At 46.9% G+C, this 21,032-nt stretch overlaps 1 protein-coding gene across 3 annotated transcripts in view; it reads left to right on the top strand.

Moving 5' to 3' along the window:
• ctnna1 (catenin (cadherin-associated protein), alpha 1) overlaps positions 1 to 21,032 on the top strand; it is a 252,692-nt gene that overhangs the window by 216,986 nt on the left and 14,674 nt on the right. For all 3 annotated transcript variants that reach the window (XM_039012640.1, XM_039012638.1, XM_039012639.1), the window contains exon 17: positions 2,016 to 2,121. In XM_039012640.1, coding sequence (XP_038868568.1) covers positions 2,016 to 2,121 — 106 coding nt within the window. The remainder of the gene's footprint in view (positions 1 to 2,015; positions 2,122 to 21,032) is intronic.

The following is a 21,032-nucleotide window of genomic DNA, read 5'->3' as shown; positions in this document are numbered from 1 at the left end:
TGTGTGTGTGTGTGTGTGTGTGTGAACAGCAGACTGATGTGTGTGTGTGTGTGTGTGAACAGCAGACTGATGTGTGTGTGTGTGTGTGTGAACAGCAGACTGGTGTGTGTGTGTGTGTGTATGAACAGCAGACTGGTTGTGTGTGTGTGTGTGTGTGTGTGTGTGTGTGTGGACAGCAGACTGATGTGTGTGTGTGTGTGTGTGTGTGTGAACAGCAGACTGATGTGTGTGTGTGTGTGAACAGCAGACTGATGTGTGTGTGTGTGAACAGCAGACTGATGTGTGTGTGTGTGTGTGTGTGTGTGTGAACAGCAGACTGATGTGTGTGTGTGTGTGAACAGCAGACTGATGTGTGTGTGTGTGTGAACAGCAGACTGATGTGTGTGTGTGTGTGAACAGCAGACTGATGTGTGTGTGTGTGTGTGAACAGCAGACTGATGTGTGTGTGTGAACAGCAGACTGATGTGTGTGTGTGTGAACAGCAGACTGATGTGTGTGTGTGTGTGTGTGTGTGAACAGCAGACTGATGTGTGTGTGTGTGTGTGTGTGTGAACAGCAGACTGATGTGTGTGTGTGTGTGAACAGCAGACTGGTGTGTGTGTGAACAGCAGACTGATGTGTGTGTGTGTGTGTGTGTGTGTGTGAACAGCAGACTGATGTGTGTGTGTGTGTGTGTGTGTGTGTGTGTGTGTGTGTGTGTGTGTGTGAACAGCAGACTGATGTGTGTGTGTGTGTGTGTGTGTGAACAGCAGACTGATGTGTGTGTGAACAGCAGACTGATGTGTGTGTGAACAGCAGACTGATGTGTGTGTGAACAGCAGACTGATGTGTGTGTGAACAGCAGACTGATGTGTGTGTGTGAACAGCAGACTGATGTGTGTGTGTGTGTGTGTGTGTGTGTGTGTGTGTGTGTGTGTGTGTGTGTGTGTGTGTGTGTGTGTGTGTGTGTGTGTGTGTGTGAACAGCAGACTGATGTGTGTGTGTGTGTGTGTGTGAACAGCAGACTGATGTGTGTGTGTGTGTGTGAACAGCAGACTGATGTGTGTGTGTGTGTGTGTGTGAACAGCAGACTGATGTGTGTGTGTGAACAGCAGACTGATGTGTGTGTGTGAACAGCAGACTGATGTGTGTGTGTGAACAGCAGACTGATGTGTGTGTGTGAACAGCAGACTGATTTGTGTGTGTGAACAGCAGACGTGTGTGTGTGTGTGTGTGTGTGTGTGTGTGTGTGTGTGAACAGCAGACTGATGTGTGTGTGTGTGAACAGCAGACTGATGTGTGTGTGTGTGTGTGAACAGCAGACTGATGTGTGTGTGTGTGTGTGTGTGTGTGTGAACAGCAGACTGATGTGTGTGTGTGTGTGTGTGTGTGAACAGCAGACTGATGTGTGTGTGTGTGTGTGTGAACAGCAGACTGATGTGTGTGGTGTGTGTGTGTGTGTGTGTGTGTGTGTGTGTGTGTGTGAACAGCAGACTGATGTGTGTGTGTGTGTGTGTGTGTGTGAACAGCAGACTGATGTGTGTGTGTGTGTGAACAGCAGACTGATGTGTGTGTGTGTGTGTGTGAACAGCAGACGTGTGTGTGTGTGTGTGTGTGTGTGTGTGTGTGTGTGTGTGTGTGTGTGTGTTGTGTGTGTGAACAGCAGACTGATGTGTGTGTGTGTGTGTGTGTGTGTGTGTGTGTGAACAGCAGACTGATGTGTGTGTGTGTGTGTGTGTGTGTGAACAGCAGACTGATGTGTGTGTGTGTGTGTGAACAGCAGACTGATGTGTGTGTGTGTGTGTGTGTGTGAACAGCAGACTGATGTGTGTGTGTGTGTGTGTGTGAACAGCAGACTGACGTGTGTGTGTGTGTGTGTGAACAGCAGACTGACGTGTGTGTCCTGTGTTCTCAGTGGTAAAGGTCCGTTGAAGAGGTGTGTGTATATGAACAGCAGACTGATGTGTGTGTGTGTGAACAGCAGACTGATGTGTGTGTGTGAACAGCAGACTGATGTGTGTGTCCTGTGTTCCCAGGGGTAAAGGTCCGTTGAAGAATACCTCTGATGTCATCAGTGCTGCTAAGAAGATTGCTGAGGCTGGATCCAGGATGGATAAACTGGGCCGCACCATCGCAGACCAGGTAGATTACACACTGATCCATGTCTCACCATCTAGCACTCTGTTGCCCTGGTGTTTCTCTCGCTCTCTCCCCCTGGAGTTGCTCTCGCTCCCCCTCTTTTTCTCTCTCCCTATTCATTCATCTCTCCCTAGTGTTTCTCTCAATCTCTTTCTATCCTCCCGTCTTGCTTCTCTTCCCCATGTCTCCTCTATCCCCTCTCCTCCACCCCCTGTATCCCCTCTTCTCCATCCCTATCAATCCATCCCAGACAGTATATAACACACAGCCCTCTCTATCTCCATGAGGTTTACATTTTTTCCAGTATCTTACAAATGTTTGCATCCCGAGAATAAATCACTTTTTCCCACCAAGAACAGGAAGTGTCATTCCAAAGCATGTCTAGATTTAATTAGAGCTTTGATCTCCTTGAAAACCTAAACCAGATGAGCCCTGCAAATACATTTTGAGTTCAAGCCAAAAAAAAAAAAAAAGAGGCCAAATGATTGTCCCGTTATGCAGTATGATAGGCTATATAGGCTACTGCACTTTACACATGTCAGGGAAACCACAAACGGCCATAGATGTCTGCTCTCCTGGGTAAATACATTGAACAAGCTACAGTCATCTTTTCTGTGTGGACTGTATTATGTGGACTGGGATAATAGTGTACCTCGTTCAAACCATGACGCCGGGAGAGAATATGTGATGCTGGGAGAGAACGTGATGCTGGGAGAGAACGTGACGCCGGGGAGGGAACGTGTGACGCCGGGGAGGGAACGCGTGACGCCGGGGAGGGAACGCGTGACGCCGGGGAGGGAACGCGTGACGCCGGGGAGGGACCGCGTGACGCCGGGGAGGGACCGCGTGACGCCGGGGAGGGACCGCGTGACGCCGGGGAGGGACCGCGTGACGCCGGGGAGGGACCGCGTGACGCCGGGGAGGGACCGCGTGACGCCGGGGAGGGACCGCGTGACGCCGGGGAGGGACCGCGTGACGCCGGGGGGGAACATGCAGCTTAAGTTAAAATTCTAGGCTGGCAAAATGTAAATGTTTTAATATAAAAGGGCGTATTTTACATTTTTATAATTCGTAGTGTGGCACATTACCTTTTGATATATCACCTAATGTTGTGTGATGTGGGTATTAATGCCTTTTGTTGCTTCGTTTCTTCATCGCTTTCAACAGTTAGTTGAGATACGTTTCGTTCTTATCTTCATCGTTGTAATGACATGCGTAAATAATAATATAGGACTAGAGTAAGATGCAGACTGCTTTCACTTCTTCTTCAACAAGATTGAATTGTTATGGGTCTGAATAAACGATTGCTTTGGATCAGGCCAGGGAAGCTGAGAGGGGAGCCCTGTTGCCTGGGCAACACAGGGACACCATGCCCAGGCTTTTTGTGCTGTGAAAATGCGACACGGGAGGTCAGCAGTTACTGGTTTCTAAGCCCTTTATCTATTGGCTTGGAGATGGGTGCCAATGCCTCCTACAGTGGGAGAGATGCCCAGATTTCACTGGACAGCCCCCCCCCCCCCCTTAATCTGGACAGCCCCCCCTTAATCTGGACAGCCCCCCCTTAATCTGGACAGCCCCGAGTCAATTGTTTTTCTCCCACGGTTTACCTGCTTCATTTGGTGCATGAAGTTTAGGGAAATTGACATTTTATCCTTACAGTATTTTTATTTAATTTTACCTTTATTTAACTAGGCAAGTCAGTTAAGAACAAATTCTTATTTTCAATGACAGCCTAGGAACAGTGGGTTAACTGCCTTGTTCAGGGGCAGAGCGAAAGATTTTTACCATGTCATCTCAGGGAATTCGATCTAGCAACCTTTCGGCTACTGGCCCAACGCTCTAACCACTAGACTACCTGCCACCCAACAATAAATCCAACTTCACTCATCAGGCTCCTTGAGAGAAAAGGACTTTACATTTTTCTGTCAGGGGAAAGCCACACTTGAGGAAACCAGGGAATAGGAGGTAGGTTTTGCTGTCAGGAACTTCCTGTTAGGCGCAATGGTCCTACCCACAGGTGGGTCAGAGAGAATCCTAGCCCTGAGCCTAGTGTGTACGCCCCAACACTCCCCTCAAGAAACAAGTTATTTGATGAACTCAAGGTCGACCGTAGGGAACACCCCCCCCCCCCCCCCCCCCCACAAACAAGAACGCACCTACCTGGTTGGCGACTTCAGTGCAAGAGTCGGCGCAGACCAAGACTCCTGCTTGGGACACCATGGCATTGGTAAGATAAATGAGAAGGGTCAGCATCTCCTTGAGGTCTGCACAATCCACAATCTATGCATCACCAACTCGTACTTCCAGACAGGTCTCCTGAAGACACCCACGGTCAAGTCAATGGCAGCAGCTGGATCTGATCCTTACACGATGAGCGGATCTGAGGCATCCTCCAAACACGCCGTTTTCACAACACATACTGCGACACAGACCACTCCCTCGTGTGCTGTAGATTCTACAGACAAGATACACCAAACCAAAGAAAAGAGCCCCACACATCGACAGCAGTGAAACAGCTGACCCAAAGCTGCAGCGTTCCCTCTCCCACTTACTCCAATCCTACTCTGCCCAGCAGAAATGGGACAACCTGAGACACCATCCACAGCGCACGGCCTTCACAGCTTTTGGCAAACGCTGAGAAAGTCAGACTGGTTTGAATGCTACAGGTACTGAAACACATCCTGGAAGAAAAGGGCATTGCCGTCACCAACGTCAAGTTTTCCCCCAAACGGAAAGACCCCAGAGCGGCGAGGAAGAAACTCCAGCAAGCCTCGAGACGCTGAAAATACGAGAATGGACGGGAAACTAGTCGATCTTGCTCACTTCAAAGCTAAAACAAAGGTGCATCCACTCCTCATCCGGGATATGTTATACGCAGACAACGCAGTACCAACGACCCCCGTTGCCAAGAGCTCCTACAAGCCCTCATGGACCCTAACGTGCCAGGACTTCAGCTTGAAGAGAACCAAAACCAATGGGACAGGGCATTGAACAAGTTCCCCTTCCATTAACAACTACACACTGAAAGATGACAGCAATTTCACTTAACCTTGGGTCCACCCATCACCAGCACTTTCACTTAACCTTGGGGTCCACCCATCACCAGCAACCTGTCACTTAACCTTGGGTCCACCCATCACCAGCAACCTGTCACTTGACGCCGAGCTCAGCAGCCGTATCTGAAAATCAACCTCTAAGCTTAGATCTAGTCCAGTGGTCACTATCCTTTCTGTGAGTAAAAATCACAATCACAGTTAAAAAAGTAAAAAAAAAACACAAACAAGCCCAAGTGTTGCATTCTTTAATACATTATCACGGCATATTGGCTATATGCCTGGTCACAGCATATTGGCTATATGCCTGGTCTGATACATTATCACGGCATAGTGGCTATATGCCTGGTCTGATACATTATTACGGCATAGTGGCTATATGCCTGGTCTGATACATTATCACAGCATAGTGGTTATATGCCTGGTCTGATGCATTATCACAGCATAGTGGCTATATGCCTGGTCTGATACATTATCACGGCATATTGGCTATATGCCTGGTCTGATACATTATCACGGCATAGTGGCTATATGCCTGGTCTGATGCATTATCACAGCATAGTGGCTATATGCCTGGTCTGATGCATTATCACGGCATAGTGGCTATATGCCTGGTCTGATACATTATCACGGCATAGCGGCTATATGCCTGGTCTGATACATTATCACGGCATATTGGCTATATGCCTGGTCTGATACATTATCACAACATATTGGCTATATGCATGGTCTGATACATTATCACAGCATAGCGGCTATATGCCTGGTCTGATACATTATCACGACATAGTGGCTATATGCCTGGTCTGATACATTATCACGGCATAGTGGCTATATGCCTGGTCTGATACATTATCACGGCATAGTGGCTATATGCCTGGTCTGATACATTATCACAGCATAGTGGCTATATGCCTGGTCTGATACATTATCACAGCATAGTGGCTATATGCCTGGTCTGATACATTATCACAGCATAGTGGCTATATGCCTGGTCTGATACATTATCACGGCATAGTGGCTATATGCCTGGTCTGACAATATTGTTCTCAGACCATATTGTATTTCAAAACTCAAGCTTTGAAAAAATCGTTCAGTTGTATCATTTGCGAGGCAAAACTGAGCATATATTGAAATGATTTTCAATTTTATTTGCCTGGACTGGATGGTAGGTCTACCTGCATCGAATGGTCAGTCTCTGCAGAGGGAGAGAGCAGAGCAGCAGAGGGTCCTGCCTCTCACGGTCCCTGCTCTCCTTTCTCCAGTGAGACTGGGGTGTATTCATTACGCCAAGCAGTTGTAAAATGGTTTATTTAACATTTCATACCCTCTTGAGTTGGGCCCCAAAGTTTATCGGGCACAGCAACGTTCACTAGACTCATGAAGTAGAAATTCTGGTTATCTTTGTTCATATTTTCCTGGGTTCTGTCGGGGGGTTCTGTCGGGGGGTTCTGTCGGGGGGTTCTGTCGGGGGGTTCTGTCGGGGGGTTCTGTCGGGGAGTTCTGTCGGGGAGTTCTGTCGGGGAGTTCTGTCGGGGAGTTCTGTCGGGGAGTTCTGTCGGGGGGTTCTGTCGGGGGGTTCTGTCGGGGGGTTCTGTCTGTTTATGACCGACGTCTGTCATTCTGGTTGTGCGTAGTAAGGAGGATTGCAGGACTCCGTGCGCATAGAAATTGGCTACGTGTCAGTATATTGAATAAGATCACATTGTTCCATTTATGAATGGTGATGAAATATAATGAATAATCATAAGACAAATGTAACAATGGATGGGGTAAATGGCCTTTTACATTGTAGAACCTGTTTATTGGTTGTAATTGCCAATTGGATGGTCCGGGGGGTGAGTGGCAAGTTCTTATGTAGCTGTTTGATTATGTACAGATTCTATTATGGTTTCTCAAGGGGAGGCTGTGCAGTCTTGTCCTCTACCTGTGTCCGTTCAGATGGGGCAGGGCCTGATACAGAGGCTATTTATTTTTGGGCTATTGCCTGTGTATATTTGATGAATCTACTTGTATATTTTGTATGATCCGACTGCGGCACGTTCGCCATTGGATCACCAAGACCTGTAAATAAATGTCCACTCTGAACCCGTCGACCTGACTTGTTTTCTGCTGATTTAAGGCTCTTGTTACTGCTACAAAGGCTCCATTTTACAACTATATCATCAAAATGTGTTGTAGACAAAATAATGAGAAGGGCTGTCTGGTAGCCTCAATAAATAGACAAAGATTTGTAGATGGAAAAAGTTACTGCACGTATAGATTATTTGTTTTACTTGAGACTTGAAAATAAAACTTGACTTTCTCTTAGAATGTACGACTTGGACTTGACTCTTGACCCGTTCTACTTGGGATGTGACCTGAGACTCGGACCTTGTGACCTGAGACTGGCTTGTGACTGGAATAATAGTGACTTGGTCTCACACCTCTTGTCGGTCGCTTGTCGGCTTGTTGGTGACCACTGATCTAGAGTATGGCACAAACTCAGTTCACACACAGGTGCCTGTATACCAAACCTGTGTCACCAGCACGCTCACACCAAGTTTGAAGGCTAAGGAACTTCCACCTGCGCTGCCTGAGGTGAATACTGGGCATCACCCACACGGACAGGATCACACATACCGCGGTCCTGGAGAGAGCACGACTACCCAGTATGTATTCTCTCCTGAGGCAACGACGTCTTCGCTGCCTCTGCCACGTACATCGGATGGATGACGGACGAATCCAGAAGGACATTCTCTCTGTGCAGAATTGTCCTCTGGAAAGAGACCAACTGGCAGCCCACAGCTTACGCTGTAGAGATATTTGCAAGCAAGACAAGTCCTTTACCATCGACATCGACACCTGGGAAGATTCTGCCCACCGTCTCCACTGGCAGCAGGCACTTTTCAGCGGGCTGCTGACAAGCTAAACAACCCTGGCTCGACACTGAGAAGTAAAGAGAGCGAATAGGAAATAACATCAGGACAGCACCACATCGACAACATCTGTCCGGGATTACACGTGACAACTGTGTCTGCCTCACACGGTTTGGACTTAACAGCCACAGCTGTTAACCTAACCCCTAACCCCTCAAGGTCACAGACGCTGCACTAAGACCTAACCCCTCAAGGTCACAGACGCTGCACTAAGACCTAACCCCTCAAGGTCACAGACGCTGCACTAAGACCTAACCCCTCAAGGTCACAGACGCTGCACTAAGACTTAACCCCTCAAGATCACAGACGCTGCACTAAGACCTAACCCCTCAAGGTCACAGACGCTGCACTAAGACCTAACCCCTCAAGGTCACAGACGCTGCACTAAGACCTAACCCCTCAAGGTCACAGACGCTGCACTAAGACCTAACCCCTCAAGGTCACAGACGCTGCACTAAGACCTAACCCCTCAAGGTCACAGACGCTGCACTAAGACCTAACCCCTCAAGGCACAATAAATATGTGGTCTCCTGAGACTAGCTTTTCCTGGGACTCCACAAGAGCTAAAAAAGAAGAGGCCAGCGGAGAGCAGATGCATATTATGCAAAATATTAGTGCAGAGACTAAGTTTAAATGTTTGTAATTTAGCAGATGCTCTTATCCAGAGCGACTTACAGTAGTGAGTGCATGCATTTTCATACTGGTCCCCCCCCCCGTGGGAATCGAACCCACAACCCTGCCGTTACAAAGCGCCATGCTCTACCAACTGAGCTACACGGGTTAGGAGTTTGTATATTAACGCATCGTTCATTAGCTAAATATAAGGCTAGTACTGCGTTGCGTTTATTACCTGAGAGGTAGGCTAGGACATCTAGATGCTAGATGGATAGCTGGGTATAGGTAGATGCACTGTATATACAAAAGTATGTGGACACCCCTTCAAATTAGTGGATTCTATTTGAGCCACACTCGTTGCGTACAGGTGTATAAAATCGAGCACGCGTCCATGCATTCTCCATAGACAAACATTGGCAGTAGAATGGCCTTACTGAAGAGCTCCGTGATTTTTCAACGTGGCACCATCATAAGATGCCCACTTTCCAACAGGTCAAGTTTGTCAAATGTCTACCCTGTTTGAGCTACCTCGGTCAACTGTAAGTGCTGTTACTGTAGAGTGGAAACGTCTTGGAGCAACAACGGCTCAGCCAAGAAGTGGTAGGCCACACAAGCTCACAGAACGTGACAGCTGTCCTCGGTTGCAACACTCATTACCGAGTTCCAAACTGCCTGTGCAAACAATGTCGGCACAAGAAGTGTTCTGTGGTGGTTTAATTTCTGTATTACCAAACGAGGAGAGAGACAAACTTCACACACCAGTCAGAGTTATACTTAAACTACATCTCTAATAATAAGAGCTTTGCAATAGCAATGCCTTTCAATGATGCGCCATTTCTAATGAACCATTTGAAAGTGACAACACCAAAAGTACAAAGATCTTTTATAGCCAAGATACACCCCTCTCAACCTACATGACGAACAACAGATACATAGAACATTTCACAAGGCGACTTTATAAAGGAGTATCACGTAGCCAGATAGCATTCGCTATAACTTATCGTTCAGTTTGGTACCTAAGACGAAGTTCTAATCTCGTTCCTGGTACTTCATAGCACAGAACCATTACCTCATTCAATGGCATAACTCAATCATCAACTCTAGATACTCCCATCTCAAGTAAAACCCCTTCTTGACCCCACTCCTGGACAAGCTCACTGAGGGGAGTGAGCCTCTAGGTCATACACTATCACAGGATAAGTGTAAGATCGGAGAGGACATACAATGGTTCCAGTCACTGCCATACACCTCCCCCCAATGCCAAAGGAGGGAGTGACTTGAGCACAGACATTGTGGAAACCAGTAATTGGCTCCACATTAATCACGCCATCCCTTCACATGGTTTAAGAATAGGTAAAGACACATTCACATATGAAGACGATGTTCCATCCTGTCCTCTTCCCTTTCTGATATTATGCATAGCACCAGATACATGTAAAAGACAAGCCTTCCCTCTCCCCTCTCCCCTCTCTGGGCCCCAAGTGACTGAGCCCCAGCTGAGGGAAGAAGTACAACTGCCAACACCAGAGTCCAAAGGGATACATCCTAATAACAAGTATATCACATAAGCATATTATGCAGATAAGACATCTTAATTATCTATGTTACCCAACTAATTCTGAGTCATCCACCACAGTTCGTCGGGAGCTTCATGAAATAATTTTCCATGGCCGAGCAGCCGCACACAAGCCTCAGATCACCATGCACAATGCCAAGTGTCGGCTGGAGTGGTGTAAAGCTTACTGCCATTGGACTCTGGAGCAGTGGAAATGTGTTCTCTGGAGTGATGAATCACGCTTCGCCATCTGGCAGTCCGACGGCCGAATCTGGGTTTGGCGGATGCCAGGAGAACGCTACCTGACCCAATACATCGTGCCAACTGTAATGTTTGGTGGAGGATTAATGGTCTGGGGCTGTTTTTCATGGTTCGGGCTAGGCCCCTTGAAGGGAAATCGTAACGTTACAACATACAATGTCATTCTAGACAAGTCTGTGCTTCCAACTTGTGGCAACAGTTTGGGGAAGGTCCTTTCCTGTTTCAGCACGACAATGCCCCTGTGCGCAAAGCGAGGCCCATACAGAAATGGTTTGTCGAGATCGGTATGGAAGAACTTGACTGGAATGAACAGAGCCCTGACCTCAACCCTATCAAACACCTTTGGGATGAATTGGAACGGTGACTGCTAGCCAGGCCTAATCGCTCAACATCAGTGGCCGACCTCACCTAATGTTCTTGTGGCTGAATGAACGCAGCAATGTTCCAACATCTAGTGGAAAGCCTTCCCAGAAGAATGGAGGCTGTTATAGCAGCAAAGGGGGGACTAACTCCATATTAAAGCCCATGATTTTGGAATGAGATGTTTGACGAGCAGGTGTCCACATATTTTTGGTTATGTAGTGTATATATTGAACAGGATTAGGTATCTGTGGCCTCTGCCTATTACCCAGGAACACAGCAGGAACAGAACATCTGGGGGCTGGTGTTTCCTCTGCCTATTATCCAGGAACACAGCAGGAACAGAACATCTGGTGGCTGGTGTTTCCTCTGCCTATTACCCAGGAACACAGCAGGAACAGAACATCTGGGGGCTGGTGTTTCCTCTGCCTATTACCCAGGAACACAGCAGGAACAGAACATCTGGGGGCTGGTGTTTCCTCTGCCTATTATCCAGGAACACAGCAGGAACAGAACATCTGGGGGCTGGTGTTTCCTCTGCCTATTACCCAGGAACACAGCAGGAACAGAACATCTGGGGGCTGGTGTTTCCTCTGCCTATTACCCAGGAACACAGCAGGAACAGAACATCTGGGGGCTGGTGTTTCCTCTGCCTATTACCCAGGAACACAGCAGGAACAGAACATCTGGGGGCTGGTGTTTCCTCTGCCTATTACCCAGGAACACAGCAGGAACAGAACATCTGGGGGCTGGTGTTTCCTCTGCCTATTACCCAGGAACACAGCAGGAACAGAACATCTGGGGGCTGGTGTTTCCTCTGCCTATTACCCAGGAACACAGCAGGAACAGAACATCTGGGGGCTGGTGTTTCCTCTGCCTATTATCCAGGAACACAGCAGGAACAGAACATCTGGGGGCTGGTGTTTCCTCTGCCTATTACCCAGGAACACAGCAGGAACAGAACATCTGGGGGCTGGTGTTTCCTCTGCCTATTACCCAGGAACACAGCAGGAACAGAACATCTGGGGGCTGGTGTTTCCTCTGCCTATTATCCAGGAACACAGCAGGAACAGAACATCTGGGGGCTGGTGTTTCCTCTGCCTATTACCCAGGAACACAGCAGGAACAGAACATCTGGGGGCTGGTGTTTCCTCTGCCTATTACCCAGGAACACAGCAGGAACAGAACATCTGGGGGCTGGTGTTTCCTCTGCCTATTACCCAGGAACACAGCAGGAACAGAACATCTGGGGGCTGGTGTTTCCTCTGCCTATTACCCAGGAACACAGCAGGAACAGAACATTTTATTTAGACATCAGTTTGTCGTAGCCTTGTTTGAATTTTGATTGTTGTCAGATGGGCACCTTTCTGAACAAAAGTGTGTTGTCTTACATGCGCTTATACACGCTACAAGGTTAAATATGTAGCCTAGCTTCGTAGCGTTCAGCCACGCTACAAGGTTAAATATGTAGCCTAGCTTCGTAGCATTCAGCCACACTACAAGGTTAAATATGTAGCCTAGCTTTGTAGCGTTCAGCCACGCTACAAGGTTAAATATGTAGCCTAGCTTCGTAGCGTTCAGCCACGCTACAAGGTTAAATATGTAGCCTAGCTTCGTAGCGTTCAGCCACGCTACAAGGTTAAATATGTAGCCTGGCTTCGTAGCGTTCAGCCACGCTACAAGGTTAAATATGTAGCCTAGCTTTGTAGCGTTCAGCCACACTACAAGGTTAAATATGTAGCCTAGCTTTGTAGCGTTCAGCCACGCTACAAGGTTAAATATGTAGCCTAGCTTCGTAGCGTTCAGCCACGCTACAAGGTTAAATATGTAGCCTAGCTTCGTAGCGTTCAGCCACGCTACAAGGTTAAATATGTAGCCTGGCTTCGTAGCGTTCAGCCACGCTACAAGGTTAAATATGTAGCCTAGCTTCGTAGCGTTCAGCCACACTACAAGGTTAAATATGTAGCCTGGCTTCGTAGCGTTCAGCCACGCTACAAGGTTAAATATGTAGCCTAGCTTTGTAGCATTCAGCCAATCAGTTTATACAAGTGTCACAATATTGGCTTGTGTATTGTTTGTTATCCAGCAAAGTAAAAAAAAAAAAAAAATGGTGTCCTTCTGTTATGTAGATATAACAGCTGTTCATGATTGACGTTTAGATTGTTCCATTACTCTAACCTACCTAATGTTAGCAGAGTCCTTGTTATGTGTAGCAATAGGCCTCAGTTCTCCTGCTCTGACCTTGTTATGCTAGGGGTCATGTTAAATATTAATCACCCACATCAAGCATTCCACATCTCTCTCTCTCCAACACCCTCATCCTTTTCTTATCTATTTTCCTCTTTTGGGGATATTGCTTCTCTTATCCCCACTGTTTTCGTTTGTCTTCCTCTTTTGTGATCAGGTATGTATGTGTGTAAAGCTAAGTATTTTTGATCCTTTTTGAGGAACAGCCTACACACACACACACACACACACACACACACACACACACACACACACTGGCTCTGTAATGAGGCTGAATAGAAGGCAGCTACAGTCCGGCAGCTAGCTTAGCGTTGTAGCATGTGTAGCCTATTCCCTATATAGTGCACAACCTTTGACCTGAGCCTCCATGAGGATACCTACTGGCTCGGGTCAAAAGCACCGCACTATATTTAGAGAATGGCGTGTTATTTGGTTTCACAGCCAGAGAGACATCTCTCATAATGTTATAATGAGCAGCCTACCTCTTGCATTGGATACAACTACTGTTTGATATTTAATGTAAGCTGCCCCATAGATCTTCCATGCAGGGCTCCAGCAGGAGATGCCTGCCAATGTCAATCACCGAGTATTACCTTTTTGAAGGATATCACTGTTATTCATTAAAGACAGCAGATGGGAACCGTGCAGGTGTGTGTGGGCGTTCGTCAGGCCATTCTCGTGTGTGTGGGCGTTCGTGTTTGTGGCAGAGATTGTGTGTCTCCAAGGCCGTGTGTGAATACCATTAATGGATAGTTTTGTTGTGGTTGTTCAGCACTCAGCCCACAGCCAAGGCTTCTCATGTATTTCTGCTGTAGACTAGATCAGAGGGGATGTAGGGAGTGTCAGGACTGACTCATCTTCAGCTTCAGAACCAGACCAGACCCAAACCTGACCCAGGCTAAACCAGGCTAACACTCAGCCTCTCACCCATCCACGCTAAACCAGGCTAACACTCAGCCTGACCCATCCATGCTAAACCTTTCTAAAACTCAGCCTGACCCATCTACGCTAAACCAGGCTAAAACTCAGCCTGACCCATCTACGCTAAACCAGGCTAAAACTCAGCCTGACCCATCTACGCTAAACCAGGCTAAAACTCAGCCTGACCCATCCATGCTAAACCTTTCTAAAACTCAGCCTGACCCATCTACGCTAAACCAGGCTAACACTCAGCCTGACCCATCCACGCTAAACCAGGCTAACACTCAGCCTGACCCATCCACGCTAAACCAGGCTAACACTCAGCCTGACCCATCCACGCTAAACCAGGCTAACACTCAGCCTGACCCATCCACGCTAAACCAGGCTAACACTCAGCCTGACCCATCCACGCTAAACCAGGCTAAAACTCAGCCTGACCCATCCACACTAAACCAGGCTAAAACTCAGCCTGACCCATCTACGCTAAACCAGGCTAAAACTCAGCCTGACCCATCCACGCTAAACCAGGCTAACACTCAGCCTGACCCATCCACGCTAAACCAGGCTAACACTCAGCCTGACCCATCCACGCTAAACCAGGCTAACACTCAGCCTGACCCATCCACGCTAAACCAGGCTAACACTCAGCCTGACCCATCCACGCTAAACCAGGCTAACACTCAGCCTGACCCATCCACGCTAAACCAGGCTAACACTCAGCCTGACCCATCCAGGCTAAACCAGGCTAACACTCAGCCTGACCCATCCAGGCTAAACCAGGCTAACACTCAGCCTGACCCATCCAGGCTAAACCAGGCTAACACTCAGCCTGACCCATCCAGGCTAAACCAGGCTAACACTCAGCCTGACCCATCCACGCTAAACCAGGCTAAAACTCAGCCTGACCCATCCATGCTAAACCAGGCTAAAACTCAGCCTGACCCAACCATGCTAACACTCAGCCTGACCCAACCATGCTAACACTCAGCCTGACCCAACCATGCTAACACTCAGCCTGACCCAACCATGCTAACACTCAGCCTGACCCAACCATGCTAACACTCAGCCTGACCCAACCATGCTAACACTCAGCCTGACCCAACCATGCTAACACGCAGCCTGACCCATCCATGCTAACACGCAGCCTGACCCATCCATGCTAACACGCAGCCTGACCCATCCATGCTAACACGCAGCCTGACCCATCCACGCTAAACCATGCTAACACTCAGCCTGACCCAACCACGCTAAACCATGCTAACACTCAGCCTGACCCAACCACGCTAACACTCAGCCTGACCCAACCACGCTAACACTCAGCCTGACCCAACCACGCTAACACTCAGCCTGACCCAACCACGCTAACACGCAGCCTGACCCAACCACGCTAACACGCAGCCTGACCCAACCACGCTAACACGCAGCCTGACCCAACCAAGCTAAACCAGGCTAACACTCAGCCTGACCCATCCAGGCGTATTAACCAGGACTGCTTATAGGGATACAGGGCAGTGGGTGAAAAGTGGGTATTGGAGAGAGATGCAGGATGTTAGAGAGGCATATAGGGAAGTGGGTTAGGAAGAAGGAGGGAGTGGGAGATGGGGATGGAGGGAAGGGGGAGTAATAAGGAAAGGAAAGTCTCTCTTCTCCTGAGATCTGAATTCAGTCAGAGTCTTTAATTAGCTAGCTAATTACCATGTGGGGTTGGGTGTTTTTTATTTATTTACGTGTTGGCACAATATTTAGACTGCCATCTTGACGAGGGACTGGCTGGAGATAACCCACCACGGTCAGGAGGACCTAGCGGTCTACACTGTAGTATCGTGAATATTAACTGTAGTATCTAGTATCGTGAATATTAACTGTAGTATCGTGAATATTAACTGTAGTATCTAGTATCGTGAATATTAACTGTAGTATCGTCAATATTACCTGTAGTATCGTCAATATTAACTGTAGTATCGTCAATATTAACTGTAGTATCTAGTATCGTGAATATTAACTGTAGTATCGTGAATATTAACTGTAGTATCGTGAATATTAACTGTAGTATCTAGTATCGTGAATATTAACTGTAGTATCTAGTATCGTGAATATTAACTGTAGTATCTAGTATCGTGAGTATTAACTGTAGTATCGTGAATATTAACTGTAGTATCGTGAATATTAACTGTAGTATCGTGAATATTAACTGTAGTGTACAGCAGCCAAACCCAATTGACGGACCCCGGTCCGGGTCCGGACCCAGGGAAGGGTCAATACAGACAGGTCAACGGACAGGTCAATACGGACAAGTCAATAAAGTATTAGACTGCTTTCAATCAACCGGGCACAGCGGCGCCTCCAACTCAGCTCACTCTCTCTCGCTCTCGAAGCCATGTCCACCTCTATTAGTGCCCCGTCTAATCCAATCGCGTGGTTATATGCAAATACAAGAGGCCGCGTCTTCCCTAATGACATCAATGCAAATATCCTCTGCGGAACCTCGGGACAGACCGAAGGAGACAGACATTCTTCAACAATGTTGATGTAATGATCCACATGTATACAGTCAAAATGAATGTAATTCATTAAAATTCTTATATAATGTACATTGAATAACATGTTTCCTACATTGGAAGACGACGGTTTGTTACTACGCTGTACCACAGCGCAGATAAAGAACGATATCCATCCAGACCTTTGCCACCTAGGAAAGTTGTGTCACTGTTGTCAAATAGTTGAGTACTCCTGGTATACAGTATCTACAGTAACATGAAACTTGACAGTTGTATAGGGGAATGGCTCTGTTTACAATATATATATAGTATGTGTGGATCATTTACAGTAACATTAACATGAAACTTGACAGTTGTATAGGGGAATGGCTCTGTTTACAATATATATATAGTATGTGTGGATCATTTACAGTAACATTAACATGAAACTTGACAGTTGTATAGGGGAATGGCTCTGTTTACAATATATATATAGTATGTGTGGATCATTTACAGTAACATTAACATGAAACTTGACAGTTGTATAGGGGAATGGCTCTGTTTACAATATATATATAGTATGTGTGGATCATTTACAGTAACATTAACATGAAACTTGACAGTTGTATAGGGGAATGGCTCTGTTTACAATATATACAGTAACAGTGGATAATCTACAGTAAGAATTGCATGAATATTAACAGTTGTATAGGGGAATGGCTGTTTACAATATATACAGTAACAGTGGATAATTTACAGTAACATGAATATTAACAGTTGTATAGGGGAATGGCTGTTTACAATATATGCAGTAACAGTGTGGATAATTTACAGTAACATGAATATTAACAGTAGGATCATGGGCCCTTATACAGTAGGAACATGGGCCCGTCTACAGTAACAGTAGGAACATGGGCCCGTCTACAGTAACAGTAGGAACATGGGCCCGTCTACAGTAACAGTAGGATCATGGGCCCGTCTACAGTAACAGTAGGATCATGGGCCCGTCTACAGTAACAGTAGGATCATGGGCCCGTCTACAGTAACAGTAGGATCATGGGCCCGTCTACAGTAACAGTAGGAACATGGGCCCGTCTACAGTAACAGTAGGATCATGGGCCCGTCTACAGTAACAGTAGGATCATGGGCCCGTCTACAGTAACAGTAGGATCATGGGGCCGTCTACAGTAACAGTAGGAACATGGGCCCGTCTACAGTAACAGTAGGATCATGGGGCCGTCTACAGTAACAGTAGGAACATGGGCCCGTCTACAGTAACAGTAGGAACATGGGCCCGTCTACAGTAACAGTAGGATCATGGGGCCGTCTACAGTAACAGTAGGATCATGGGGCCGTCTACAGTAACAGTAGGATCATGGGGCCGTCTACAGTAACAGTAGGATCATGGGGCCGTCTACAGTAACAGTAGGATCATGGGCCCGTCTACAGTAACAGTAGGATCATGGGCCCGTCTACAGTAACAGTAGGATCATGGGGCCGTCTACAGTAACAGTAGGAACATGGGCCCGTATACAGTAACAGTAGGAACATGGGCCCGTATACAGTAACAGTAGGAACATGGGCCTGTATACTTTATCTCAGCGATGTATACCGACAGACCTAGTGTACTTTCTCAGCGATGTATACCGACAGACCCAGTGTACTTTATCTCAGCGATGTATACCGACAGACCCAGTATACTTTATCTCAGCGACGTATACCGACAGACCTAGTGTACTTTATATATAGTTCACTATTCTTAAAATCCACTCTAAGGAATATGGTGCCATTTTGGATTTTACCTCTAAACATTGTATCCGTCCTCCCACTCCTTTTTTGTGCTCTTCTGACAGGGCTAGTGGTTATTTATCCACTGTCATTTCTTTGTCTGCAAAACATGCACTTATGCTAATTTCAGAGCAACATTTTTTTCCATTTGTCAGTTTAGAAGCAGGTGAGCAGAAGGGAAGTTGAGTTAGCAGAGGGCTCTCAGAAAGAGCTGGCAATGCTTCTGAAGAGAGATGGGGGGGGGAGAGGAGGCGAGAGGAAGGAGATGGGATAGGAGAGCAAGGACAGGGAGGAGAGCAGTGGAGAGGGCGTAGGAGGAGGAGGAAGGTAGATGAGGATGGAGGAGAGGAGGAGGAAGGTAGATAGGTGAGGATGGAGGAGAGATGGAGAGGAAGTAGGTAGGTAGGTGTGGGAGTGGATGGATGGATGGAGGGAGGAGAGTAAGTAATACCCTGTTCAAGCTGAGACCAGCCATCCCATGGTGCATTGTGGTGTCTGCTGTTTCCTGTTTAGGCAACCATGATAATAGAACACGGAACAAGACAATTATTCTTTTTTTTATTTTTATTTTACAAAAGTGAAAATGTTTGACTTTGTAACGTGGGATTGTAATTGTAAATGGCATTGTTAACAATATGTTGTAGGCCGAAGTTAGCAAATAGTGTGTCGACACAGAAACAGTGCTCTCCTGAACACAGTGCTCTCCTGAACACAGTGCTCTCCTGAACACAGTGCTCTCCTGAACACAGTGCTCTCCTGAACCTCCCACTTCAGTCTCCTGGGGGGGGGGGGTGTCCCAAATTGCACCCTATTCCCAATATAGTGCACCACACTTGACCATGGCCATTAGCGCTCCGAGCTCCATTGGACATCAGATGAACTGTTATGCCGGTTTGGAGCCAAATCAGAGAATTTGACACAGCCTGAGTGTGTGACAGCAACGATGGCTAAACCCTCCCAAGACACAGACAGACAAAGACAGTTGATGTCATTAACGTGGTCTCGCTAGATAGTCTTTGTTAGGCCGTGAATCAGGTCTTTCTGGCCAAGGGCCAACCAGCTGACGTCAACCGTCATCAATTGGCACCCTATTCCCTATATAGTGTACTACTTTAGACCAGGGCCTATAGGGGGTTAGGTTTCCATTTGGGACATATCGCATGAGTCTGTGTCTGCTATCTGTCACATTAACGCCCCCAACGTGTCACTGTTATTAAATTAGTCCCCACGCAAATCTGGAGCATCATTTTATCAATCTGAGGAGGGGAGAGAGACTGAAGGGAAGGGGGACTGTGAAAGAGGGAAACTGAAGGAAACTTAGGGAGAGATATGGAGAGCGTAGATGATCAATCTGTTTCAGATTGTGACTTGATTGATCGTCATGGCTGATGGCTTTATATCTAGCTGTTCTTAGGTCTAATAGACATTAACTAGACACACAATACCACCACCACCACTATGGCTTTATATCTAGCTGTTCTTAGGTCTAATAGACATTAACTAGACACACAATACCACCACTATCACTATGGCTTTATATCTAGCTGTTCTTAGGTCTAATAGACATTAACTAGACACAGAATACCACCACCACCACTATCACCACCACCACTATGGCTTTATATCTAGCTGTTCTTAGGTCTAATAGACATTAACTAGACACACAATACCACCACCACCACTATCACCACCACCACTATGGCTTTATATCTAGCTGTTCTTAGGTCTAATAGACATTAACTAGACACACAATACCACCACTATCACCACCACCACTATCACATCTATCACCATCATCACTATCACATCTATCACCATCACTACCACCACTATCACCATCACTACCACCACTATCACCACCATCACCACCACTACCACATCTATCACCATCACATCTACCACCATCACATCTATCACCATCACTACCACCACTATCACCATCACTACCACCACTATCACCACCACATCTATCACCATCACCACTATCACATCTATCACCATCACATCTATCACCACCACTACCACCATCACCACTACCACCATCACCACCACCACCATCACATCTATCACCACTACCACTATCGCCACTATCACACCACCACTATCACCACCACTATCACATCTATCACCACCACTATCACACCATCACCACCATCACTACTACCACCATCATCTATCATCACCACTATCACCACTACTACTAATACTACTACTACCACTATTACCACTACTACCACTATCACACCATCACCACTATCACCACCACCACTATCATCACCATCATACCACCATCACTACCACCACTATCATCACCACCACCACTATCATCACCACTATCACCACCACCACTATCACCACTACCACCACCATCATCATCTATCATCACCACTATCACATCTATCACCACTATCACATCTATCATCACTATCACCACCACTATCATCATCATCACCACCACTATCATCACCACCACTATCATCACCACCACTATCATCACCACCACTATCACCACCACCACTATCACCACCACCACTATCACCACCACCACTATCACCACCACCACTATCACCACCACCACTATCACCACCACCACCACTATCACATCTATCACCACCACTATCACCATCACCACTATCATCATCATCATCACCACCACTATCACTATCGCCACTATCACACCATCACTATCATCACTACTACCACCACCATCATCATCTAT

This window comes from Salvelinus namaycush, chromosome 17 (assembly GCF_016432855.1).
Source record: "Salvelinus namaycush isolate Seneca chromosome 17, SaNama_1.0, whole genome shotgun sequence".
Taxonomy (NCBI): Eukaryota; Metazoa; Chordata; class Actinopteri; order Salmoniformes; family Salmonidae; genus Salvelinus; species Salvelinus namaycush.
This window is presented reverse-complemented; position numbering and strand designations above follow the sequence as displayed.